At 39.6% G+C, this 27767-nt stretch overlaps 1 protein-coding gene across 3 annotated transcripts in view; it reads left to right on the top strand.

Moving 5' to 3' along the window:
* MYO5A (myosin VA) overlaps positions 1 to 27767 on the top strand; it is a 221617-nt gene that overhangs the window by 152515 nt on the left and 41335 nt on the right. For all 3 annotated transcript variants that reach the window (XM_025389828.1, XM_025389830.1, XM_025389829.1), the window contains exons 21-29: positions 1554 to 1793; positions 3451 to 3699; positions 8336 to 8429; positions 10731 to 10879; positions 15393 to 15506; positions 21767 to 21910; positions 22129 to 22182; positions 24292 to 24519; positions 27247 to 27255. In XM_025389828.1, coding sequence (XP_025245613.1) covers positions 1554 to 1793; positions 3451 to 3699; positions 8336 to 8429; positions 10731 to 10879; positions 15393 to 15506; positions 21767 to 21910; positions 22129 to 22182; positions 24292 to 24519; positions 27247 to 27255 — 1281 coding nt within the window. The remainder of the gene's footprint in view (positions 1 to 1553; positions 1794 to 3450; positions 3700 to 8335; positions 8430 to 10730; positions 10880 to 15392; positions 15507 to 21766; positions 21911 to 22128; positions 22183 to 24291; positions 24520 to 27246; positions 27256 to 27767) is intronic.

Here is a 27767-nt window from a genome sequence, read left to right as displayed (position 1 = left end):
TTGAACCTGGGAGGTGGAGGTTGCAGTGAGCCGAGATTGCACCATTGCATTCCAGCCTGGGCAACAAGAATGAGACTTAGTCTCAAAAAAGCAAAAAAAAAGAGTTTGATAGGAGGTGTATTGTGTCTATTTGTAATAATCACCAACAAGTATTTAAGTATATAATATTTAAATATCATTTATATCATGGAAGAGTTACTTCATAAAATTATAAACATAAAAATCTACAGGTGCCAGATTTTTCTAGTTTACTTTTTCTTTTATTTTCTTTCTTGTTTTTTTTTTTTTTTTGAAATGGAGCTTTTCACTCTTGTTGCCTAAGCTGGAGTGCAATGGCACGATCTCAGCTCACTGCAATCTCTCCCTCCTGGGTTCAAGCTATTCTCATGCCTCAGCCTCCTGAGTAGCTGGGATTACAGGTGCCCGCCACTACACCCAGCTAATTTTTGTATTTTATTAGAGACAGGGTTTCACCATGTTGGCCAGGCTGGTCTCAAACTCCTGACCCACGTGAACCACCCACCTTGGCCTCCCAAAGTGCTGGGATTACAGGTGTGAGTCACTGCGCCTGGCTACCTCTTCTTAAATTCAAGAATTTCTTCTCCATCTGTCCTAGAAAATGTTTACACGGTCTCTGTTTGGTGTTCTTTAGTGACAACAAATTCATCTCATAAGGCAAACTTTTGTTGTAAGTTGTTTGTAAGTTTAGGGAAATATCATGATTGTTTTTAGGAAATGTAACATGAAATCAAAAGTAAGATTAGTTTGTTTCACATCTTGTTACTTTTACCTTTCATTTTAAAGCCCCATCCCTCCTGCCTTTGAATCCCAAAAGTGAATCCTTACTACATTTGAAATAGCAGTGGAAAATCCTCACTAGAATGGTATTCCTCAAATGTGGTAAACAACAGTGTCATCTTTTAGTTTCTAAAAAAAAACAAAAACGAAAACAAAAACAAAAAACAATAAATCACTACAAACTTTTTAGCACCTCAAGTGTTGGCCTCTACAGACAGTTTGCTGCCCATACCCCATGTCCTCATGCACAGGCTTAATAATGCGTAGTGAGGTGGTATCAGCAGTCAGGGTGGTGGGGATATCTCTTATTTTAGTAGCACATAGTTTACAGGATGCCTGATTCTGTTAATTTTATAGAGGATCATCTGTTGCCAGCAGAAGTCATATACTAATAAGAAACCTAATATATTTTTTCTTTCTTATTAAAGTTGTTTTTCTTTTGGTAATCTGGTGCTTTTTATTTAGACAGCTTCCAAATCTATGTTCTGCTTAGAATTAAACACATAATATGTGCATATGACACTTTTTATTATGTTTCTGAAATCACCTTCTAAAGTCTCCTTTTAAGATCACTTTTAAAAATAATTTTGTGGCCTCCATATATCTATGATATGTATAATCTACCTAGTACATTGTTAATTCAACTTTTGTGTCTTTTCTTCTAGGTAATGTATGGATTTTCAGCCCAACATAGATTGATAATCTCGAGTGTAGTCCAGGGTCTTGACATTGCTTTCCCTTATCCTTTTCTGCAGATACTCCGTGAGCACAAAGCAGTCATCATTCAAAAGCGAGTCCGGGGCTGGCTGGCCCGCACACACTACAAGAGGAGCATGCATGCCATCATCTACCTTCAGTGCTGCTTCCGGCGGATGATGGCCAAGCGTGAGCTAAAGAAGCTCAAAATCGAGGCTCGCTCAGTGGAGCGCTATAAGAAGCTGCACATCGGCATGGAGAACAAGATCATGCAGCTGCAGCGCAAAGTTGATGAGCAGGTGTGTTTCACAGAGGGGCCCTGAGAGTGGGGTATGCCTGAAGAAATCCACCGGGATTATTTTCAATGTTGTTTTTCTTTGACTTTACCCTTCGGTCTTAGTAAAAAGTAAAATTATGACCGTATTTATTTCCATAATAAGCATGAAAGTAATTATAACTCATAAGGTGGATCACAATTGCAAAAACTAAGGCAGGAAGTTATTATTATTATTATTATTGTTACTATTATTTGAGACAGGGTCTCACTCTCTCTGTCACCCAGGCTACAGTTCAGTGGCATGTTCACAGCTCACTACAGCCTCAACCTCCTGGGCTCAAGTGATCCTCCCACTACAGCCTTCTGAGTATCTGGGACTACAGGCACATACCACCACACCCACCTAATTTTTTTATTTTGTAGAAACAGGATCTCATGTTGCCAGGCTGTTGTCTCAAGCAATCCTCCTGCCTCAGCCTCCCAAAGTGCTGGGATTACAGGCATGAGCTACCATGCCTGGCAGGAAATTATTTTTGAGAACACAGATCTACTAATGCTTCAAACCTTTATGATCAAGAGTCACATTGTATGTTATTTATTTTTCAAACACCAGCTCGAACCAGGCATACTGTATTTTATACTTTGTAATGCTCTGTCATAATTATCATTTATTTTCGTGTGGTATCATGTTTATTTTACAGATGAGTTGTTTAGCATTGAAATAGCAAAAGAAGCAGGAAGATGTTCATGCTTCTGATGAACTTGCAGTCTGTTGCAGAGATAAAAGTTTGATTGATTGAAGATAGTTACTAATATTTTAGCACGTGTAAATGATATAAAGGTAGTTAAGAATATAAAAATGCTAAGGAGAGCAAAACAAAACAGGGATCAGAATGAAATGGGAGGAAAGATTTTCTGAGTAGCAGGGAGAAATTTTGAGGTAGTAAACAAAGATTTGTGAGAAATTTGTGTGTGTGTGTGTGTGTGTTTTTTTTTTTTTTGGGGGACAGAGTCTCACCTTGTCACCCAGGCTAAAGTGCAGTGGTGCAATCACGGCTCACTACAGCCTCAAACTCCTGGGCTCAAGTGATCCTCCTGCTTCAGCCTCCCAAGTAGCTAGGACTACAGGTGCACACCACCATGTCTAGCTAATTTTAAAAGTTTTTATAAAGACAGGGTCTTATTATGTGCCCAGGCTGGTCTTGAACTCCTGCTGTCTTGTGATCCTCCTGCCTTGGCCTCCCAAAGTGTTGAGACTATAGGTGTGGGCCCCTACACCTGGCCAACTTGTGATTTTGAGGCTGTTTTAATCATTCTTATGCATCACTAAGCTACTACATGGTTTTTAGCAACATTTTGTTCTGTTTTCAAAAACAAGTATAGATCCTCCTATTTCTGAGTTAAGAATCAGGAAATTAAGAATTTACTATGTAATTCACCTTGTGACTATGAGAAAATCACATCTGTCTTGCTTACCCCATCAAACAGAATTGAATTATTTGTCCCTGTTTTCTTCTCTCTTTGTGTCACCTAGAAGGTATTGGTTGTGCTATTGCAAATGTTGTAGTTAGTATTTTGGTTAGATACTATATCAGTGTTATGATGATACAGCATGAATATGATGAATAAGCATGGTTTTCTCACTAAATACATATTGTTATTTGTGTGTATGTTTAAAGAACAAAGACTACAAATGCCTTGTGGAGAAACTAACCAATCTGGAAGGAATATACAACTCTGAGACTGAGAAACTACGAAGTGACTTAGAACGTCTTCAACTAAGTGAAGAGGAAGCGAAAGTTGCCACTGGGCGGGTTCTTAGTCTGCAGGAAGAAATTGCCAAGCTCCGGAAAGACCTGGAGCAAACTCGTTCAGAGAAAAAATGCATTGAGGAACGTGCAGATCAATACAAACAAGAAACAGAGCAGGTAGGAATAATGTCCATATCCCTGTCTACTCCATACACAAAGGAAATGTGCTGTCATCATGACTTGGTCCATGTGACTCACTGTTGGTTTTATTAGAAATGTAGTACAAATTTTAGTTGAATTACTGTTAATTATTACTGTTTCCTAAGTGTTTATTTCACATTATGAATGAGTGGGCTGCAGGTCTTTTAGCAGAACTTTTGACTCTAATAAGAACAGAGGCAGAGCAGTATTTTTAGGAGAGAATGGCCAAGTACCTACTAACACTCGTATATTAAAATAAAAAATAAAAATAAAAATAAAAGAAGTCCATCTGGGGCATAGACTCCTTTAAAAAAAAAAAGTCAGTCTGGGGCATAGACTCCTTTTTCTTCAGTAAGGTTAATGTGATTAACCCATTTATGCCTAAGGTTGCAGTTTTTTGAATTGCAGAATCAGTCTTTGGCAATGACCTTGAGCAGTAGGATATAAATAACTCCCACATACTTAGTGTTCCAATAATGGAACATTAGGCATAATATTTAGTACCTAATGGTAGGGATCCTTGTGGAAGCCTGCATTAAGGCTGTATTAAGAAGTCCAAGCAGGAGAAATCTAAATGCACAGTGATTGCAACCAATAGCTTTATGCAGATGGAACCCTCCCCACAAAATGCTTTCAGATTGACCAGTACTTGCATGCTACAAATTTGTATTAACATATCAAAACTTTATTAAGTATAGAAGACATTAAGATTATCAAGTAGTAATGAGATGTACTGCTGAAACATTTGTAAAAGTACCTCAACATTAGGCTTCCTGGAAAAAAGTAATCAATTTTCAGAGATTCCACTGGTATTACCAACTTTAAATGAAAACAGACTTGCCTGTGTCAGCTGTAACTGCTGGCAAGAATCCTGATATGGTTTGTCTGTACTGGCTTCTAAATGTGAATAGCAGCATATGCAGTGAGAACCACAGCAGGAACTTAGATGCAGGTCGGTTAGGGTAGGGTGGCTGGTAAAATTGCAGTCCTTCCATCGCATTCGAGGTTCCAATAAAGTAATTCCTGCTATATCTCTAGATCTGTACTCTATATATAGAAACAGCAGTGCCAAAAGGTGAGATTCTTTTCTGTTTTATGTAATGTTGTTTTGATACGGCAAGTTTGTTCCCTCAGAACTCAGACGTGCACTCATAAAGATACTCTTGAATGTTTAAGATCTCTTTTCTTCCTTTAAGTCTCCCAAAACCACGGAAGGTTTCCAGCTTCTGATTCCTCAGAATCCGTCCAGTATTTAAGTGTGGTGGGAAGATTCTCCTTTCCACTTTAAAGCCAAGTTCTTGCCTTTCTAGTCTGGTAGAATAAACACACAAGCAGATTCACATGTCTTCTTTCATTTCATTTCATTTTCTCCTCTTTTCACAGAGATAGCTGTAGGGACTACCATTAATTCAGACATTCAGAAGGCATTTCCTATGTTGTGTAGGCTGGTCTTATAACTCCTAGCCTCAAGCTGTTTTCCCACATTGGTCTCACAAAGTGCTGGGATTACAGGTGTGAGCCACTGCACCCGGCCCCATTAGTTCTGTTGATGGAATGTAGTGATAGGGAAAGAATGAAAACATTTCACTGTGACAGTCAGCTTCATGGTCAGGAAAATGACATTCTCAGTCTGATCAAGGAGCCCTGAAGTTACAGTAGATTTATGTATGGTTCCTAACCAAGAGCATTTATCAAAACTGCTGAGGAGTTTTTATATAAAAAGGGAACTATCCAGACTCTGGGAGTGTGGGCTAGGCAGATTATTTTGAAAAAGCGCCATAGGTGACTTGTGTACCCCTACCAAACAAGAGCCTCTCCTGAAAGCCCACAGAGAGCTGGGGCTTTTTTTTTTTTTTTTTTTTTTTTTTTTTTTTAACTGAGAGTGGATGTTAAGGCAAGATCAGTGCGGAGAGAAGACAGCCCTAGGAAGGGATACGTTCTGGACTGATGTCTGCTGTGTGTGGCACAGTGTGGTTATCCAACTTTCCTGCTCCCCGGAGCCCTCTTTTCCTGTCCTAAGCCCCCTGACATGATGAGAGATTGCCTGCCAGCTTTCTCCCTATTATTAAAGCTCTTGTTTTCAGAGTTTCTTAAACTTTTGCTTAGAAAAAGGAATTCAGATTTTACTCATCATAAGCACACATTTTATTCCAAAGATGAAAATTATGTACTTTGCAAAATTACCTTTGGTTTTGATTTTTCCTTCCTGGGAATCCTTATCCAGCAAAGAATTAGAAAGTTAAGAGTCAGCTTTTGTGAGTGTGTTTGTTAAAATATACATGACGTAAAATTCACCATTTTCTTTTTGCAATCTGCTCATCTGACAAAGGGCTAATATCCAGAACCTGTAAAGAACTCAATCAAATTTACAAGAAAAAAGCAAACAACCCCATCAAAAAGTGAGCAAAGGATATGAACAGACACCTCTCAACAGAAGACATTCATACGCCAACAGACACATGAAAAAATGCTCATCATCACTTGCCATCAGAGAAATGCAAATCAAAACCACATTGAGATACCATCTCACACCAGTTAGAATGGTGATCATTAAAAAATCAGGAAACAACAGGTGCTGGAGAGGATGTGGAGAAATAGGAACACTTTTACACGGTTGGTGGGACTATAAACTAGTTCAACCATTGTGGAAAACAGTGTGACGATTCCTCAAGGATCTAGAACTAGAAATACCATTTGACCCAGCCATCCCATTACTGGGGATATACCCAAAAGATTATAAGTCATGCTGCTATAAAGACACATGCACACGTATGTTTATTGTGGCACTTTTCACAATAGCAAAGACTTGGAATCAACCCAAATGTCCATCAGTGACAGACTGGATTAAGAAAATGTGGCACGCCGGGCGCGGTGGCTCAAGCCTGTAATCCCAGCACGTTGGGAGGCCGAGGCGGGTGGATCACGAGGTCAGGAGATCGAGACCATCCTGGCTAACATGGTGAAACCCTGTCTCTACTAAAAATACAAAAAAAACTAGCCGGGCGTGATGGCGGGCGCCTGTAGTCCCAGCTACTCGGAGGCTGAGGCGGGAGAATGGCGTGAACCCGGGAGGTGGAGCTTGCAGTGAGCCGAGATCGCGCCACTGCACTCCAGCCTGGGCGACAGAGCGAGACTCCGTCTCAAAAAAAAAAAAAAAGAAAATGTGGCACATATACACCATGGAATACTATGCAGCCATAAAAAAGGATGAGTTCATGTCCTTTGTAGGGACATGGATGCAGCTGGAAACCATCATTCTCAGCAAACTATAGCAAGAACAGAAAACCAAATACCACATGTTCTCATTCATAGGTGGGAATTGAACAATGAGATCACTTGGACACAGGAAGGGGAACATCACACATCAGGTCCTATTGTGGGGAGGGGAGAGGGGGGAGGGATAGCATTAGGAGATATACCTAATGTAAATGATGAGTTAATGGGCGCAGCACACCAACATGGCACATGTGTACATATATAACAAACCTGCACGTTGTGCATATGTACCCTAGAACTTTATAATAAAAAAAAAAAAAAAAAAAGAAGACCTGGTGAGAAAAGGATATATATATATAGAAAAAAAGAAAGAAAAAACTATAAAAAAAATTACCATTTTCACCATTTTTAAGTGGACAGTTCTGTGGCATTAAGTACACTGACATTGTTGTAATGTCAATGCTTATTTAAACATGGAATAAAAGGACTAGTTCTCAGCCTTGTAAAACTCTTTTTTTTTTAGACAGAGTCTCACTCTGTCGCCCAGGCTGGAGTACAGTGGCGCCTTCTCAGCTCACTGCAAGCTCCGCCTCCCGGGTTCACACCATTCTCCTGCCTCAGCCTCCCAAGTAGCTGGAACTACAGGCACCCGCCACCATGCCCAGCTAATTTTTTTGTATTTTTAGTAGAGACAGGGTTTCACCGTGTTAGCCAGGATGGTCTTGATCTCCTGACCTCGTGATCCACCCACCTCAGCCTCCCAAAGTGGTGGGATTACAGGCGTGAGCCACCGCACCCAGCCTCAGCCTTGTAAAACTCTTAAAGAGAGATGAAAAAGAAATTCTCTTTCTCAACATAGATATCAGGGAGAATCAGAAGGATTTCAGTGAATTTCCCAAACTAAAATATCCTCACATCCTTCTTAACCTCCTTAATCTCTCCACTTGAATCATGGGTACACATAAGCTTTATGTGAAAGCATTGAAATGAGAAGGTAATATCAATTACCTTTGAGAGCAAATGCTAACTTTAGTGCCAGGCAATTTTTTAATGTTTAAGGTGTAAAGTAAAAAACCATCACCATCCTTATCCTTCAAGAATTTCTAGTCTATTCTGTAAAAGAGGAAAGTAAATCATTTGTGACGGATATAAAGAGCATATACAGGGTCTTGTGGTAGCACAGGGAAAAGACAACTAATTGAAAAAAGGGTTTCAGGAAGGCTCTTGGGAGGGAGTAATGCTTGAGCCAGTTTGTAAGGTTACTAGACATAACCAGGCAAAGACAGGAAGCACAGAGGTGGTGGAAGTAAGGAATGACTGCTTATAGTCTTTATCCTTGGTCATCAGGCTTCCTCTGTCCATTGCAGCCATCTCACTTTATTGTTTCATTCCATAGCTGGTATCAAATCTGAAGGAAGAAAATACTTTGCTGAAGCAAGAAAAAGAAGCCCTCAATCACCGCATCGTGGAGCAGGCTAAGGAGATGACAGGTAAAGCTTACACGTGTACTACACACCAACCAACCTCACACCAAAGTTGTATAAGTTACGGTGTTACTTGATGAGTTACACAACGTTATTTAGAGTTTAAATATTTTTAAAAGTTGAGGCTATCATCAGCAAATTTACAAAGTTCCAAGACGCAAGAGATCATGTATTTTGGTTGAATTAGTTGGTTGATAAACTTGTAAATCTGGTATCTCTAGGTACAAATGTGAACTCAGGTTCAGTCAGTGTCGTAAGTAATTTTTTTAAAAAATTAAATTTGTTCTGCATGTACGATTCGTTAGTTAAGGCTTATAGGATTCCTAATGTTTTAATAAGAATTTTTGAGCTACTATGTGTATATTTGTGTGTGTGTGTGTGTGTGTGTATGTTGTCTTTTTTTTTGACTAAATCAATGGATGTTATTCTAAGATTCACCACTTTTTGCTATTAAACTAAAAAAACACTGATTTTTTAAATAGAGAACTAACCAGATATGGACATTTCTTCTGTTTTCTGTTTGTGGGGTAGGTTAGAAAGGTGATAAATTAATAAGGGATCCACATATATATAAATACGGGGTAAGAAGATACAGATCTATACAGTAATTAGTGGTGGAAATGGAAGAGAAAAGATGGTTGGGAATGGGGATTTATTATATGAAAATAGTACATTTTCATATACATTCCGTTGATTACATTGGTATTCAAAAAAGGCAAAAATGTTCTAAGATTTTACAATGAGATAACAAAACAATAATGGTATGTTATTAGTAATAGGGATATTGAGAAAAGAGTACACATTTATGAGGCAAATTAATGAGGCCAGTTGTTGGAGTGTTAAGTTTGAGATGTCAGTCAGGACCTCAACATGGAGGTGTTCAGAAAGCAAATCCAGATTAAAGATTAGAGAAAAAATAAGAAGGGAGCCTAAAGATACCCATTAAAACTGTGGTGGTAAGAGAGACTGCCTCACCTCTCCTAGTTGAAGGGGGTAGTAGAGAGGAAAGAGAAGAAAACCTGGAATTAATGACCATACTAAGGGATGAGGTAAAGAAAAGGAGTCAGAAAATAAAATTAAGAGGTGAAGGAGAAAACAGAGCCCTGGAAAGAAGGCTGCTGGGAGGCAGCATGTAACAGAAGGATCCAGAATGATGAGAATCTTCTAGGAAAATATAAAATGTTATTTGAAAGTGAACTGTAAGAACAAAGAAATGTCAGTGAATTTGCCAAAGGAAAATTTTTTGGTAGCCTCAGAACAGCTTCTGCAAACTGGTGAGAATAAAAGGCAACTCGTAGAATGTTTTAGAGAGAAGAAATTCATTCATTCATGTACAAATTATTAAAGCCCTACTCTAGGGAAGCACTGTGGTGGGCACCAGGAAAGCAGCTGTGACAGGACACTTGTAGCCCTTGCCTCATGGTGCTCACAGAGAAAGCAGTGGTGAAGCTATAGAAGCAGGCAGGGCAGATTAAGATTTAACCTCAAAATATATGGGTAAAATGGAGCAAAGTGGTAGGAAGCTTAATATTATAAATGTGACTGGTTGACTGATTGAGTTAAGACATATAGCTGAGATTTGAGGTTTTGTTACTTTACTTCATCTGCAGTCAAGGGCTAATCTCCAATTTCCAGATCATGTCCTAGCCAAAAACAAACCATAGCCACAGAGAGGGTGGAGGGGGTAGGTGAATAAAGAAGACAAGGTTTCCTCAGCAGCGCGTGGGGGATGACCAAGAAACACACAACACAGCTGGCCAGCCTGAGCATTTTATCTGGTTAGAAGCTGCAGAGTAATAGGACAGCACGGGAGGTTAAAGTCATAGAAAATGTAAGATAGAACCATGAGATGGTAAATGAAGAGAGACTCTGTAGAGTAGGACAGCTGGGTCCACTGAAAAGTTGCCATTCTCTTGAGAAATATCTCTGACTTTTGGAGAGAGTATACTACTTTGGGCAAAAGAATTTTATGAATAAAATACCACTGGAATAAAAATACATATAGTTTAGTTACTAGACAGTGACTAGTGGAAGTTTTTCAAGGATGTGTTGTAACCAGTGTATCAATTAGTGGGACTAAGGCCAGAGTACGGGCAATAACTCAGTAGATGATTGTTAATATTAATAAATTATTTCATTTTTTGGTCATTTTTTCTTTACCTAAATTTTACTAAGACACTCTTCATGAATCACAGTGATACTAAAAGTAAAATTCCCTGCAGAGAAACTGGAAATCAGTATACATGTTTACACAATTGCATTTTCAAGGGGCCATCTTTGGTATGCATATCCTTTTTTTAATTTTAGAAACTATGGAGAAGAAGTTAGTAGAAGAAACCAAACAACTGGAGCTCGACCTTAATGATGAAAGACTGAGATATCAGAACCTTCTGAATGAGTTCAGTCGCCTAGAAGAACGATATGATGACCTCAAAGAAGAGATGACCCTTATGGTGGTGAGTCAAACACTTTTGCTTTTTTTAATGAAAAATTTTAAACATATACAAAAGTAAATAGAATAATAGAATGAACCTCCATATCTTTCGTGTGCCTACCACCCAATTCCAGAATGTTCAACACACATTCACCTCCCGTTCCATCTCCCCAACCCGCTCCATCCAATGGATTGGATTATTTTAAAGCAAATCTCAGAAATAATATAATTTTATGCACAAGTACTTCAGTAAAGTCAAACACTTTAAAGACTGGACTAAATGATAGTATAAAGTCAGTACAGTTGAATTTTTGTTTTTGTTTTTGTTTTGAGACGGAGTCTCGCTCTGCCATCAAGTGGAGTACAGTGGCGCAATCTCGGCTCACTGCAACCTCTGCCTCGCAGGTTCAATTGATTCTCCTGCCTCAGCCTCCTGAGTAGCTAGCTGGGACTACAGGCACCCACTGCCATGCCTGGCTAATTTTTTGTATTTTTAGTAGAGACGGGGTTTCACCATGTTGGCCAGGATTGTCTCGATCTCCTGACCTAGTGATCCACCCGCCTTGGCCACCTCCCAAAATGCTGTGATTGCAGGCATGAGCCACTGCGCCCAGTCAGTTGGACTTTGTTTCATATATTGAATGGCCTAATGAAACATTTACATGTAGACTGATTTTGATTATAATTTCGAAGACATATTCCTATGAAAAGAAAATTCAGACTCCATTTATAATGAATTATCTATTTCAAGGACTCTTCTGCATTTACCAATGTACCTTTCATACTTGTAATAATTCTGCACATCCTCCCTATTCCACATATCCTGCTATCAGAAAACAAAGAGTTCCCAAGTTCTCTTGCTGCCTACGAGTACCAGCCTTAAAGGTAACCTAATTATACAAATGACCAGAAATACTTTGAAATATCTCATAAAAAGCCAGATAATTCAGTATCTGTGGAGCAGAGTATTTGCTTCAAATTTTGCTTCTATCTGGACCTACTGACAAAGTTCATTACAATATGACACTTAAAAAGTCAAAATAAAAGAGATTATGTAATACGAAAGATAGGCTCTCATCACCTTGCAGATGAGAAAATCCTGTCTAAAAGAGACTAAAAAGCTAATATAAATCCCACATTGGACCATTATTTCAACCCTCACTACTCTGATTTATGTGTGACAAAGAGAAATGAGAAGTAGATGCAAGTCACCATTATAACTGTTCTTATAATTGACAAATCTAAAGACCCTTGTTAAGCTTCATCTTTCTTGATCACCATGCTCCCCTTGGTCCCATTGAAACCTTTCTTCCTTCACATTCTGTAATTCTTAGCTTTCTCTAGAATTCTTTTCTTCTTTTTCAGTGTTTATGTTCCCCAGTTCCATTCTTTGGTATATTTTTGTTCACTGTATTTATTAGATGACCTTGCCAACATTTATGGTTAATCTCTGTTTCAGTTATGGTTAGAGCTAAACTTTATAACCTATAAGTAGGTGTTTCTGAGACCCCTTAGTTATTTGGGATGTTAATAAGTGGCATTGGAGAAGAAATTCTGAGGTAAAATAAATGTAATCTACCAGGTTAAACAGAGATAAACAGATGTCTTTTCTGCAGAATTTCTTGGATTCTTTAATAGTGCATGCAATATGAATTTCAGAAAATAAAATGAGAGAAGCAGGTACCATACATGTATCCCTCTCTGAGCATATTCCAGAGACATCCATCTGTGAGGAGGTCATGGGTCTCTTTAGTCAAGGAGGTGGCCATTTCTAGAAGGGCCCTCCAGTGACGCCATCCTCCAGCAGCTTGACACAGCTCCTCCTTTCTTCTAAGCAAGTCTGCCTGCTCTCCATCTGTTCCCAGCAGTGCTCTAGGGGTAGTTTTAGTTGCTGAATTTCTTTTTTCTCAGTCGTGTGTCCTCTCCATTGTGTATGCCTGTGACTCACTGTCATTCCCCTTGGGAGACAAAATGGTCAGAGGAAGGGAAAAGGAGAAAGCAGAGGAAGGGAGATAAGAGCTCGCTTGCTTTCCACTCATCTCTTCACTAGATCTCATTTCCTAGCTCCAGATGTAGTCCAGATCACAGGTTTTGCAGAAAATATTTGCCCAGAATTGCAGAGAATAAAAAACTTGATCTTATAACCCAAGACAATTAAAATATTAGCGACAATATCTTATTTTAATGTTTAGGTACAACTGAACAGCTAACAGATGAGTACTTGACTAATATTAGACTGACACTCTTCTGGAAATGGCATTCTCACTGCTTCTATCCAGAGCTAATGAAGCATTTGGTCGTAAACAGAGTTGTCATATGAATGGAGGAAACTCTAGGGAGGGGACTTGATAAGCTGCCTCCAGCGCTTCCCATAACCTATGTGATACATGGGCCAAAGAACACTAGTAAGCTAATAGTGTCACTTATTACCAGCCTCTAGAGTTGTTGGCCCTAGTACAAGAAGTGTTGTAGCATTTTTCTCCAAGAACATTGGGTTGTCCAGACAATACAGGGGCAGAGGCAATGAGGAAGGACCAATCTAGGGCTAAGGAGTTTCAAGCCAATGAAGAAAAGATGACAAGGCATGGGAATACAGGCTTAGGAAGTGTTTAAAGGTAAATTAATTCCAGAGAGTGGAGGGAAACCAGCATGTCAATCGTGAGGTCATTAGTCTTGGCAAAGGGAATAAAACAGGTTCTGGAAAAGAAGGAATCATGGGAGAAATCAGGAGCAGAAGAGGAGGGAGGTGCAGATCTTGAAGGAGAACATATTGATCCAGTCAAATATATATCCTTGTAGTTGAAAAACATATAAACAGGGGAGCAAAATCCTAAAAACAGAGAACTGAAAAGTTACCAACAAGGAAGTTGTTGAATCACTGCAGTCCCCTAACAATCACAGCAGCAGCAGTTAACATTCATTGAATGCTTTGTATGCCACACCAGACTGTTTACTTGCACACTCTTATTTAATCCTCACACAGACCCTATGAGATAGAAATTACTACCCTTTTTTTCCTGATGATGAAACTGAGGCCTAGAAAAGTTGGGTAAGGGACAAGTAAGTGGAAGAGCTGGTATTCCTGCCTAGCTCTGTCTCCTTTCAGACCCAGAGCACTTAACCACTGCCCTGTATCCAAAAGTTACATTAAATAGCAACAAGCAGTGTTGCTTCTATTAATGTCTTAAGGTATTCCTTGTATAATGATAGATATATGTGGGAAGACAGGGATCTCTCTCATTTTTAATAAGCTTATTAAAAATCTTTGTCCTGGTGTTTATCTGGACTACCTATTTTTCTTAGTGATACAACCAGTTTATTCAATAAATGCCATTCATACAACTGTGGTCTTGGGCTGGAAATTTTAAGTAAGAGTGCCTGTGTCTGTAAACAGACAGTGAATTTGAGTGCCTTGGACTTCATCTGTGATGATTACCCCCTTTAGTGTGCACCCCAGCTTCTGGATTGTTTCAGAGGTGCTGGTGTTCTTGGATCTTCCCTTCGCTTTGCAGTACAGGTTGGGCTGGCCTGGGAGACTTTTAAGTCTCTGGATGAGTCTTCTCTCCATAAGCCTGGGTGTAGGAAGGGAAGAGACAAAGAAGCTCTTTGTGGCTTCCAGCTCTTTTCCAGCAGCTGGGGAAAGGTACAAAGAAAACTGGACAGGTGAGAAAGCTCTCGGAGGCCTTTCTGAAGCCCTCAGGACTGTAACATTGAAAGCTTAAGGCCACTGGATCTTTCCATCTCTCCTGCTGGGGACATGCTAAGAGCCCAGCCTTTTAATTCCTTCTTCCCTCAGGTTATTCTCTAACCCCTTCTCCTACAGGAGGGAAGGATGTGTCATTGCTAAACTTTTCTATTCCCCATGAGCTTTCTGAACACTAATTTCCTAGGTATTACATGTCATAAAAATGCCACCCGGATGTCCTGAGGTAATAACCGAGGGCTCTTCGGAGGATTACTAGAGCGGCTTTCTTACCTCCCCTGTACTGTCCATCCTGCCCACTGCTCACTCCAAAGATTTAACTGCACGTATTAAAGTGACAGAAATTAGAGCTGCCTGTGTGAACTCCTTCATCTTTCCTTTAAACCATTTTTGCCTAATTACCATGCAGTAAAATGACTGTGCATGCCATTTCAATATATTTTATGAGGTTTTTGATAAGTTTTATTTGATTATAGCACTAAAGTCAGTGCTTGGAAGCTTTACCCAGTGCTTCACTGAGCACTGCTTCACCCAGTGTGACTGACCGCTCAAAGTTTTCAACACCCAAAGGGTACTCCACTAATAATCACAAGTGATTCTTATTTGGGCATTTGGATTTGCAGCTGTTCCTGTCATGTCATGCCAGTGTACCTTTTTCTTTGAAGAGGTGACCTTTTTGTAATTATTTGGTCAAAACAATATGGAACAGATCACTTGGGCACCAATACAAGTCAGGCAGTAGGGATAAGAACCAAGTCAAGGTGGATGCTGTCTTAACTATGCCTAGACTAATTATGTTGTGTTAATTATACCTGGGTTATTTGCCTTGCAGCATGTGCCTAAGCCTGGACACAGGAGGACAGACTCCACCCACAGCAGCAACGAATCTGAATATACCTTTAGCTCTGAAATTGCAGAAATGGAAGACATTCCATCGAGGACAGAGGTACAGTTTAGACTGAAAGTAGGATGTGAGCATGCTGTTGTTAACAAGGAACATTTCCATTGCAGAGCAGACTCCAGTTGGCCATAAACGTAGTATTTGTTTGAATCATTTATTCTTCATAAGTGACCTGTAGATACAAACTTATCTTATTTACCTTTTTGTACACTTAAGTGCTATGTACATATATACCTATTGCATATTTTTTTGTCAATACAAATTTTAATTTTAATTTTTAATGCAATGTTGATGGTGAGATTTTATTTTTGTAATTCTCTTTTACCCCTAACATGGTGTATATACAGGATTTTATTTCAGACTGAGGTAAATTATTTTATTTATTTATTTATTTATTTATTATTTACTTTATATCTATAGACCACTGCTGTAGACAGAGGTAAATTATTTTTCAAGTAAGCCCTTTGTCCTTGAATATCATAAACACTGGCGCCCCAGAGTTTAGCAAAACTGCTGCCTGTTTTTTGCCAGTTTTTACCAATGTAACTTTCTTCTACAAAATGCATGGAAAATAGTTTAGAAATCTGCTTTAATGTTTTGTGTTATGTTGTATGAAACCAAAATGATGTATTACTGTAACTCCAAGAGTATAGTGACTTCTCGTTAGATTATTCCCAACCAATTCTAAGATCTTTTTAAATATGATATAGTTTCAATAATGGATAATTCAGATACAACCGTACTATTTTTATATTATATTCTTTGAAAATGACCAAATCAGAAATAGACTGCTTCTAGCAGAATAGCTAGAGAAATTGAGTGATTCTTTCCTTTCTTGTCTCAGTTCTACTTAAGAATGAAGTTTCTGCCATCTCATTCTGTTTTGAAGAAAAATGTTCTATAGTTGGAATGTCATATCATTGGAATCATACATACAAGAAGGCTAAGGAATTTGTCCAGGTTCACAGCTTATCAATGGTAGATCCAGCATACTAACGGAGGCTTGTCTCTTTAGAATTCATGTTCTTAAGCCATTGTATTCTACTGACTTCCATCCAGGGATTCTACACTGCAAGTCTCCAAATCCCTTTTCTATCTAGAGCTAACATTGGCTGGGCCCATGGATATAACAGTATGGCCAGTATATAGCAGGATAGAGGTTTTTCCAGTTATCTATTGCTATGTAATAATTGATCTCAAATTTTTAAAAACAGTAATTTATTATTTTTTATTTATTATTAATTAATTTATTATTACTCATAATTCTGTGGGATTTGACTGAGGAGTTCTTCTGCTCCATGTGGTGGTGGTCAGAGTGCCTCATGTAGCTGCATTCTGTAGAGTGCTTGCTTCTCTTCCCTGGGCCTCTCCATGTAGCCTCTCTTCAGCAGCAGGTAGGTGGGTTCTAAGAGTGAGAGGCTAAAAGATACCAGGCCTCTTAGAGCTAGGCCCAGAACTGGCCCAGTGTTAGTTCTGCCACATTCTGGTCAAAGAAAATCACAAGGCCAGCCCAGATTCAAGGCAAAGAGGATAGATTCCATCTCTTGTTGGGAGGAAAGACTTGTATGTTGAGAAGAATCATTGGTGCCATCATACCACAAAGTTAGACTTTGAAGACTTCAAAATTAGGACTTCTGAGCCTTCGATAGATAGGAAGGTTTTAGGATTGCATCCTGTTGATCTCAGTGGGAGTACTCACTTGCAATAGTCGGAGGGAAGTACATTTACAAACTGCCCAGTCCAGTGTAGTACCACTTTAGCAGCTCCTGCTGGTAGGGGGAAGCCATAATAAAAAAGGTGTGCTTGCTGGAAACCAGTCTGTAGCTCTCTGGAGAATTCCCCTGCCGGCCCCACTTGTTTTGCAGCCCTCCCGCGCTTACAGATCTTCACGGGCTGGGTTGATGTTGCTTTGGAACCAGTGCTCCTCTTGCTTGGTGTGCACCTCTTCTAGGAGCCGTTCACTGATGATCCCTGTTCTGCTTCTGCTCTCAAGCTTTCTCACACCTTTCACATCTGGGGAAGGGTCACCAGAACTTTCTCAGCTATCATTAGGAGTTATTTCAGAATGACTGCCAGGCCTGTAATGGTGGTAATTTTGTGACTACATTCAGTTATTTTGATTTTCCTCAGATGAGAGACTAGTGTTATTTTTTAGGTCAGTTAAAGAGCTTCGCTGTCTTAGAAAAGCCCTGGGTGACAAAGTCCTTACTAAGGCAAGAAAGCGAAACAAAACCTCAGAAACTTCTCTGTGACAGATGGCCCAATCTTCCTTCTTGTTCATGGGGTATAGCGAGGACATCTCTTTAGTTAGACGTGTCATCAGGGCTCAGAATGGGCACCATCGGGAGCACCCTTAAATAATTACCAATATTTATGCCTTAAGTCATTTTGCATTTTCCACATGTAATCTTTTGTGATCTTCTATCTTCTATTTTAATACTCTTATCCACAGAATTTTGCTCTTGTCCGGCAATCAACTAGTTGTTTATGTAGTATTAACCGATGTCTGAAGAGTTACCCCATCACATTTTTTTCTTTTCATTTTTTTTTTTTTTTGCTACTTCTAGTTGTCAAAACACCATCCCATTTTAATAAGAGGCTTCCTTTTAAACAAAAAGTGCCCATTCAAGGCTCAAAGGAATGATTTCCAAATGATATTTTAGGTATAATGAATGAAATATTACATTCATTTCTGGAACGAAAGGTTCTATGACAGTGTAAGAAAAGATGAAATAATTTAAAATTTCAGGGACATGTACATCATTCATAATGAACAAACATTAAAATATATAATATGGAATGTTTAAATTGTAAATAAGCGTCAATATAAGTATTTTATGCTTAATTTTTATGGGGGACATATAGAAAAGAATTTTTATACGAATGAAATTCTATAGTGATTTCATGTTGTGGCAAGATGTTATATCTGTTCTGCTAAGTCAGGACAGACTTTATTATAAAGATTATATACCTAAACTTTTTCTAATTGTTGAGTATTACAAAGTAGGCAGAAAGAAAAAGTTCAGGTGTAATTAATTTGTGGACAAATGACTTTGACAGCCTGTAAATGCCTACTTCTTTGTTCAGTTGATTCTTCTTGGGTTGTTTTTAGAACTGGAATAACACTTAACACTACTCTGAATTCACAAAAGACCAAAGGTAGCTAATGAATATACAATTCCTGAAAATAAAAATTATTCCGTCTCTTCAAAAGTCAAAGAAGGCCAGGCGCAGTGGCTCATGCCTGTAATCCCAGCACTTTGGGAGACCTAGGCCAGTGGATCACCTGAGGTCAGGAGTTCGAGACGAGCCTAGCCAACATGGCGAAACCCTGTCTCTACTAAAAATACAAAAAATTAACCAAGTGTGGTGGCAGGCGCCTGTAATCCCAGCTACTCAGGAGACTGAGGCAGGAGAATTGCTTGAACCCAGGAGGTGGAGGTTGCAGTGAGCCAAGATTGCACCACTGCATGCCAGCCTGGGCAACAAGAGCAAAACTCCGTCCAAGAAAAAAAAAAGTCAAAGAAATGCAAATTAAATCAACAACAAAGTTCCGCTTTTGGTCTATTAACTGAGCTAAATGTTTTTTTTTAATTATAACAGTCACTACTGTTCAAGGTGGTGGTTGCTAATAGAAGTGTAAATTGGCCAATTTGATGGACTTTTAAGAAGTTAATGTTTAGATATTTGTATACTGGAGTGTTTATGTTAGTAATATTCCAATAGCAAAAAGTTAGAAACAACTTCACACCCATCAGTAAAATAATAGCTAAGCAAATGGTGACACACCTGACTGTATATTTAAATATCATAAATTTGGGAAACAATGCAATGCCAAGTTTAAAAGATCATATAAAATTATAATGACAATATTATTCTAATTCTTTAAATCTATAGATGCATAGAGAAAAAGACTAAGAAAAAATTATAGTTTTTCTGTGGAGATAGGATTATGGTGTGTTTTTCTTCTTTGAACTTTTCTTATTTCCTAAATTTTCTATAAAAGCTTATTCTACTCTCGTATCAGAAAAGCAAAAGTAAATATTCTCTTTTTAAACAATTGGGTAGATTTGCCAATCATTTAATAATTATACATTGACCGTTTAGTTAAATAGATGATTGCTGTCATTCTCTTGCTCCTCCATCCTCACTTCTGTCTCTCTAACAAAGGGACTCTTTATCGTCTACTACATTAATTCTAATAGTACAATTATTTCTCTTCTTACCTCATTAAAAATTAAAACCTTAAGTAAACATGTTAAAACAATTATGGCACCCACAACTTCCATGATGATGGTTAGTTGTTTGCATTATTTTTAAGCTTTAATTAGTGTACCTTTATTTATCCTAGTAGGTCTCACTGTGATTCTGTTTTGGAACCAGTTGACACACTTTTAAAATGTTATTAGGTTATTCTTCAGTTTATTAAGAACTATACAGTCGTCCCTTGGTTTCCACAGGGGATTGGCTCCAGGACTTTCATGAATACCAAAATCTAAGGATGCTCAAGTCTCTTATGTAAAATGCAGTAGTATTTACATATAACCTATGCACATCCTTCCATATTAAGTCATCTCTACGTTACTTATAATACCTAAGACAAGCTATGTAACTATAGCATTATTTAATACCTAAGAAAATATATAGTTAAATAAAACATTATTTAATACCTAAGACAAATATAGCATATTGTAGTACCTAAGACAATATAAATGCTATGTAAACAATGCAGTATAACAGTTATGATACTGTATTGTTGTTTATTTGTAATAAAAAGCCAAGGTGCGCAGTGTAGGCCTATCTACAGAGCCAAGGCTGGGCTTTATGTCGATTTTAGGAGTCTCTTAGCGGGGACATAGCCCAGCCTAACCAAGCAGCGTTTTGTTAAAGTAGTGAGGGCTAAACTCTTTTCACTGTTTTCTGAAGAGGCAGTAAATAATCTAACAGTAAAAATGTGATAATCATTTTTATTTTTATTGTTTGGGAGGTTTTTTTGGGAATATTTTTGATCCACAGTTGGTTGAATCTGAGAGGATGTGGAACCCACAGATACAGAACCCAAGGATATGGAGGGCTGACTGTATATGTTTTGGTTTTTCAGATTTCAGTTTTCTCTGTGTGATCTCAATATATTTATGCTGGCATTTCATATTTTCAAAAATCATTCTTCCTGATTGCAAATGTAGAACCTGCCCATTGTAAACAATTTAAATATAGGAATGTACAATGTAAAGAAATGAAACTTTCCCATAGTACATTCCATCCTCTGAGATAACCATTGATGGCCTTCCAAATTTTTATATGCATGTGCTAGGTATACATTTAAAAGTCACATACGTTTGTGTTTTATTAACAAAAACAAGGTATATTTTCTGTCCTGCAGTTTGTATGTTCATGTAATACTTTAAGACATATTTATCTGCTCATGTTGATATACTTCATTCTTTTTTTTTTTTTTTTTTTGAGACGGAGTCTCGTTCTTCTGCCCCAGCTGGAGTGCAGTGGCGCAATCTCAGCTCACTGCAACGTCCGCCTCCTGGGTTCAAGCGATTCTCCTGCCTCTGCCTCATGAGTAGCTGGGATTACTAACGCGTGCCACCACACCTGGCTAATTTTTGTATTTTTAGTAGAGATGGAGTTTCACCATGTTGCAGTCAGGCTGGTCTTGAGCTCCTGACCTTGTGATCTACCCGCCTCGGCCTCCCAAAGTGCTGGGATTACAGGCATGAGCCACCGCGCCTGGCCTACTTCATTCTTTTTAACAGCTAAAAAATATTTCACAGTTTGGCTATACCGTAATTTATTTAAGCAACTGTCCTATTGACTGACATTCAGATTCTTGCCAGTTTTTTGCAATTACAAAAAAAAAATGCTGCAATGAACATCTTTTTCCATATATTTTTATATACTTGTGTAAGTATTTCTGTAGGATTAATTCCTAAATGTAGATTTGCTAGGTTAAAGGTATGCACATTTAAATTTTAGTAAGTTCAGCAAAATCGCCCTTTTCAAAGGCCTACCTTTACTTCCACCAATATCATATGAAACACTGTGGCTAACGCAGAGCATCATGAATCTTTTTAGTCTTTGCCAGTCTGATAGGGGAGAAGTAGCAGTTCAGTGTTGTTTAATTTGCATTTCTCTCATTGTTAGCTAGGTTGAGCATTTTTAAAATATATTCTCTAGATGTTTGTATTTCTTATTCTGTAAGTTTGCCTATTTTTCCATTGAGCTATTTGTCATTTTCTCATTGACTTGTATGTCTTCTGGCTTGTCTTGACCATCTTGTGATTCCTGGTGTTTAGGAGCCAAGTGAGAAGAAGGTACCTCTGGACATGTCATTGTTCCTTAAGCTCCAAAAGCGGGTCACAGAGCTGGAGCAGGAGAAGCAGGTGATGCAGGATGAGCTGGACCGCAAGGAGGAGCAGGTGCTCCGCAGCAAGGCCAAGGTGCACAGCACAGCCCGTCCGCAGAGCTGAGGCGGGGCTTTATGTCCATTTCAGCAGTCTTTTCCTTAGTGGGGACTCAGCCCAGCCTATCCAAGCAGCACTTGGTTAAAATAGTGAGGGCTAAACTCTCTTCCCCATTTTCTGTAGAGCAAGTAAATATTTTAAGAGTAAAAATGTGACGATTAAAATATAAAACTTTTACTTTAACTTTTCCCTAGGAAGAAGAAAGACCACAAATTAGAGGTGCAGAACTGGAATATGAGTCACTCAAGGTAATGGGGAGTTTCTGCTCAAGACTTTGAATATTTTGTTTTGGCAAGAGGCCCACTCAGAGCCTCTCTTTTTCTCAGAGAACATCCTTAAGGGCTGGAGGTTGCACCAGAGGTCCTAGCTTCAGCCTTATTCCGCATTACTTCTTGTTGTTTCTTTTTATAAATCCCATTTCATATAAGCTATACTTCAGTCTAAATAGGAACAGGAGAAGTAGCTGCCATTCCAGGCTGTGGTAGTAAAGGATGTGGACTCTAGCATCGGCCACTATAAAAATCCAATTGGGTGTGATGGGGCAGACCAGACATAGAAGTAGGAATCTGCTCTCCAGATCTTCTCCTGCCCCACACAATAATGAATGAATAAAAACATTCTCTGTAGTATGAATGAAGCCGCAATTCACAAAGCATTAGATTAGTGGCTCTCAAAACATGGTCCCTGGACCAGCAGGATCAATATCACCTGGTAGCTTGTTGGAAATGCAAATTTTCAGGCCTCACACTACTAAACTTATTAAATCAGAATCTCTGAGGGTGGACCCCAGCAATCTGTGTTTGAACAAGACCTCTGGGTGATTCTGATACACAGTAAACTTGGGAAACATTTGTAGTTTACACGTCAAAGTAATGACATTTATATGTCTTCTGTTACAGAAATAAGCAATAAGAATCTGATTACCAGTTGGTGGGAGAACGGGGAAGGGAGGGAGCATTCATTTTTATAAAAGAATAGATTAATTCATGAAAGAAAGGTTATATATTCTTAAACTAGAAAAAAGAAGGACTTTAAATAGTTTTTTTATTTTTCTTTTGAGATGGAGTCTCGCTCTGTTGCCCAGGCTGGCCCAGGCTGGAGTGCAGTGGCACGATCTTGGCTCACTGCAAGCTCTGACTCCTGGATTCACGCCATTCTCCTGCCTCAGCCTCCTGAGTAGCTGGGACTACAGGCACCCGCCACCACGCCCAGCTAATTTTTGTATTTTTAGTGGAGACGGGGTTTCACCGTGTTAGCCAGGATGGTCTCGATTTCCTGACCTTGTGATCCGCCCGCCTGGACCTCCTAAAGTGCTGGGATTACAGGCATGAGCCACCGTGCCCAGCCTAAATAGTTTTAATATAACACATTGAAAGGACTGATATGGTGCTACAAACCTAAGCTTTTGTCTCTGGGAAGAAACTAAAATATGCAGTATTTATACACAAGTGTTTCAGTATCATCAGGCCATGTGTCCTGTGCTAAATGAGGCACCATGGTGCTTTTAAGTGCCTGTCTACATCTATGTTTCCCAACCAGCATCTTGTGACACTTGTGTTCTAGTGTCAGTGTCACTCTGTTCTGGGTTCCTATTGCCATTGTTTGAACTGAACATGGAGTGGGCGGCACTAACTGGTGGCAGGGGCTGGCTGGTAGGACATGAAATATTGGGGGGATGAGGATGTGCATATCCTTCTGGGTGGCTGGAGGAAGGCCTTCAGCCTTGCCTCCTGCCTCCCAAGGCTCCACCCACAATGTTGCAAGCATGTCACACAGAAAAGAAGTTTGAAAAATGCGCTATTTATTGTCATTTAGACACTAAAGGGAGTTTTACTAGTTTGAACGATATGGTAAATTTTTTAAATTAGAAGTTAAAGCCTAACATTTCAATAGTCTTTCCATTCTACTTTATAAAGGAAATAAGAGGAGACTACTAAAGATTTCAGGGATCCACCCATCTGATTCATTCATTGGAAATATCCTGGCCAGCTGGACCCTCAGATTTCCCGTATATTTGTCTACAAACAAAAGCTGGGCTCCATAGCACTGGCTAAACTCGCCCCTTGGGACTCAGCAATCTCCATGCCAGTGAACACACCTTGGGCAGGCCAGAATACATTTGTCTCTGGAATTTGGGTTGATGAAGCAAACTTCCATTGACCTTGCTCAATTCTACTTGATGTCAGACTTCCTTAATTTGCAGAGCAGAGCTCCTGGCAGAACCTAGGAAGCCATTCACTAGGATAATTCTGATGAACTTTTTCAGCAGAATTCTTCTACCAGCTTGGGAGAAGTTTGAGCATCCAATATAAAGTTGAGGATGACAGCAATGAACTTTTCTTTGTCTTTTCATACAGCGTCAAGAACTAGAATCGGAAAACAAAAAACTGAAGAATGAGCTAAATGAGTTGCGCAAGGCCCTCAGTGAGAAAAGTGCACCAGAGGTGACCGCCCCAGGTGCACCTGCCTACCGTGTCCTCATGGAGCAGCTGACCTCTGTGAGTGAGGAGCTTGATGTCCGCAAGGAAGAAGTCCTCATCTTAAGATCTCAACTGGTGAGCCAGAAAGAGGCCATCCATCCTAAGGTAAGCACAAGCACACAACTAAACTGGGTGTTCGGGGACTGGCCTCAATGTCTTCTTATCATTTCCCTCCAGTTTATAGTGCAGCAAACACTTAAGAGCATTTTTAATCTAATTGAGGATTCATCATTTAAAAAAAAAAAAATCCCAGTGTTGTTTAAAACTATTGTAAGCATAAATTGGAATGAGCAAAAAGCAAGGAGAATCCCAAATGATCATCAAAGTTTCATCTCTCATGAGTTTTAAAATTAATCTTTTTGTAGTAATCTGGCCACAATAAATTTTGATCTAAAATAAAATTTCATTAAATACAAAACTCTCTAAATTTTCTTACTGCGGGAAGGCATTAAATACAACTTTAAAATCATTTGTTGAAAATAGCTGGTTTAGTTGGAGAAATAATAGATGAACCGGTTAGAAGTGAGATCAGTGAGTGAAGTTACATGGAGATGATTTCTGCTCACTTCAGGCAGTTCTCTTTAGTAGGGGGTCCTGTCCCAGTGGGAGGGGCTGTTTCAGGATTCAACAGAAAGGACTCCCGCCCTGAGGACATAGATGGCCCTTTGAAGTCCTTCCCTGCCTTCATTTGAGACCCAGCGCTGCCATATGCTGATGAGAGATGGGCCTTTCGGTCATTTGCCATCAGAGGGAATCTGAGTGATCATCTTGAAAACCTGGCCTGCCTCCCTGCCCTTGTGCATGCAGCAGAGCATCACAGGACTCGAGGCAATCAAGAGTCCCAGCTGTGTGGTGTGTCATATAAAAAATATCCATGGCCGGGCGCGGTGGCTCAAGCCTGTAATCCCAGCACTTTGGGAGGCCCAGACGGGCGGATCACGAGGTCAGGAGATCGAGACCATCCTGGCTAACACGGTGAAACCCCGTCTCTACTAAAAAATACAAAAAACTAGCTGGGCAAGGTGGTGGGCGCCTGTAGTCCCAGCTACTTGGGAAGCTGAGGCAGGAGAATGGCATAAACCCGGGAGGCGGAACTTGCAGTGAGCTGAGATCTAGCCGCTGCACTCCAGCCTGAGCGACAGAGCGAGACTCCATCTCAAAAAAAAAAAAAAAACAAAAAAAACGTGATATATAATGAGCTGGATGCCTGAAAATCTGAGAGTACTCCTCTTAGAAATGCTATTTCTGCGTGCAGTTTAGATACTGTGCCTGGCACGTATGTTTGGACTTGATGAAGGCAACTCACACCTGAGATCAACACTGGTCCAAAAAATATCAAATTCTAAAAACAAGATGTTTGACTAATTTGGGGAGATAAAATTCCAGTAGTAGTGGATTATATAGAGAAATGGGCTTTCTTACTTTAAAACAAATCACAGGCCAGATGTGGTGGCTCACACCTGTAATCCCAGTACTTTGGGATGCTGAAGTGGGTGGATCACGAGGTCAGGAGATCGAGACTGTCCTGGCTAACATGGTGAAACCCCATCTCTACTAAAAATATAAAAAATGAGCCGGGCATGGAGGTGGGCACCTGTGGTCCCAGCTACTCAGGAGGTTGAAGCAGGAAAATGGTGTGAACCCGGGAGGCAGAGCTTGTAGCGAGCCGAGATCACGCCACTGCACTCCAGCCTGGGCAACACAGCGAGACTCTGTCTCAAAAACTAATAATAATAATAATCACAAACACCTTAAGCCAGAAATGAGAAGAGACCCCATTTTGACTTGGCCATATAGGTCGCACCTCACTCCCGGGCTGTCTCAGTTGGTTCCCTTGGCTACCACTGTGGCTGGGCCTCAGAAAACAAGGCTAGCAGTCTTGGTTGAGTAGAGTCCAAAATCAAGATTCCTTTCTCTAGTTCTGTTGAGACAAATTAGTATTCTTTCTAAAAAAATTTTTGATTGACAAATAATAGTTGTATCTATTTATGGGGTTGCAATGCGGTAATCTCACAAGAAACTTTAGTAAAAATCAAGAGAAAGGAAAAGAGAAATGAAGCAAAGGGCGTAAAAACAATCCAGGTAACAGCATGGAGTTCTACTATCACACATTCTCCCTTGTCCAGCTCACGTACCCCATGTGACAGCTGCTCTCCTGACCCTAATGGGCTGACCCTGTCCAACTGACGTACCGGCTCGCTCAGCTCCCAGCCTAAACATGGCAGCACTCATGTCCCCTCCTAGGAGAAATGCCCATGACACTAATTAAGATCTTCCAGACTCCCCGGGGCTATTTGTTCCTCTCAGTTTCTAGTCTGAGAGACCCATCATGTCACCACTCCATTTCAGGGCAGTGATGAGCAACACCCTGAGAGCTAGGGGATGATCTAGCCCAGGCAGGTCTTGTGTATTGGCTCCACCTCTAGAGTATTCTAGGAATCTTCCCTTGGACAAATAACTTCCTACGGGGCACATAACTTTAACTCCACAGACCTATGATAAGAATTTCACCCACATACCTTAACAGGAGGGTCATTCTCTCCCATACTCAAAGATATTTTATAACCAGAAAAATCAAAACAATTTTAAAAGAATTTCAAACTTTTGTTCCTGGAAATAGAAGTTGTCAACACATAAATACATATTAGTGTCTGTTTTATGATAGCTCCAGGAATGTTAATGTATTTACAGAGTTAATTTTAGAGAAACAACTCATGGCTGTTTTTAAATTAGCTTTTATCTGTTATGATAGGCACTCTGATGAAATTTATTTATGAAACTAAGGGTTTATTGTTTTCTCTGTTTTTGTGCTTGCTGACTTGTGATTTTCAGGATGACAAGGTAATTATACATTTTTGTTTTTTTAGTAAATACTTCTATTTAATCCTAACTTTAGTTTACAAATATCCCCCAATAAAAGCAATTGATGCTTTCTGACCAAGTCTATTTTGATATTTTGATATTTATAAGTGAATTTCCAATTTGACTCCTTCTGATTTGGGAAGTCAGTAGGGAAACAGTGGTTGTAGTAGGCTCCAGTCTGGATTATGGAGGGGACTCCATGACTTCTGATTTATAGGCAGCTCTATGACTCATTGCTGTAGTTCTGGTAGGCCATCCAGAGGCTGAGGAGGGAAGCCCTGAACTTGGAGTACATTCCAAAGCACAGGCTCTCCTGAGCTCTCATATCTACCAGTGGCAGGCTTGTTGGCTAAGGGTGAAGAGGAGCCTGAGGAGCTGAGCACACTGTTCTTTGCTGCCACTTTTATCTCCCTGAGTGTAGAGTCCACAGCTAGAATGAAAAGTGGCTCGTGACGAGGTTACAAAGTCAGATTTCTCTACCATATCTTGTT

Source organism: Theropithecus gelada, chromosome 7a (genome assembly GCF_003255815.1).
Source record: "Theropithecus gelada isolate Dixy chromosome 7a, Tgel_1.0, whole genome shotgun sequence".
NCBI classification, from domain to species: Eukaryota; Metazoa; Chordata; class Mammalia; order Primates; family Cercopithecidae; genus Theropithecus; species Theropithecus gelada.
This window is presented reverse-complemented; position numbering and strand designations above follow the sequence as displayed.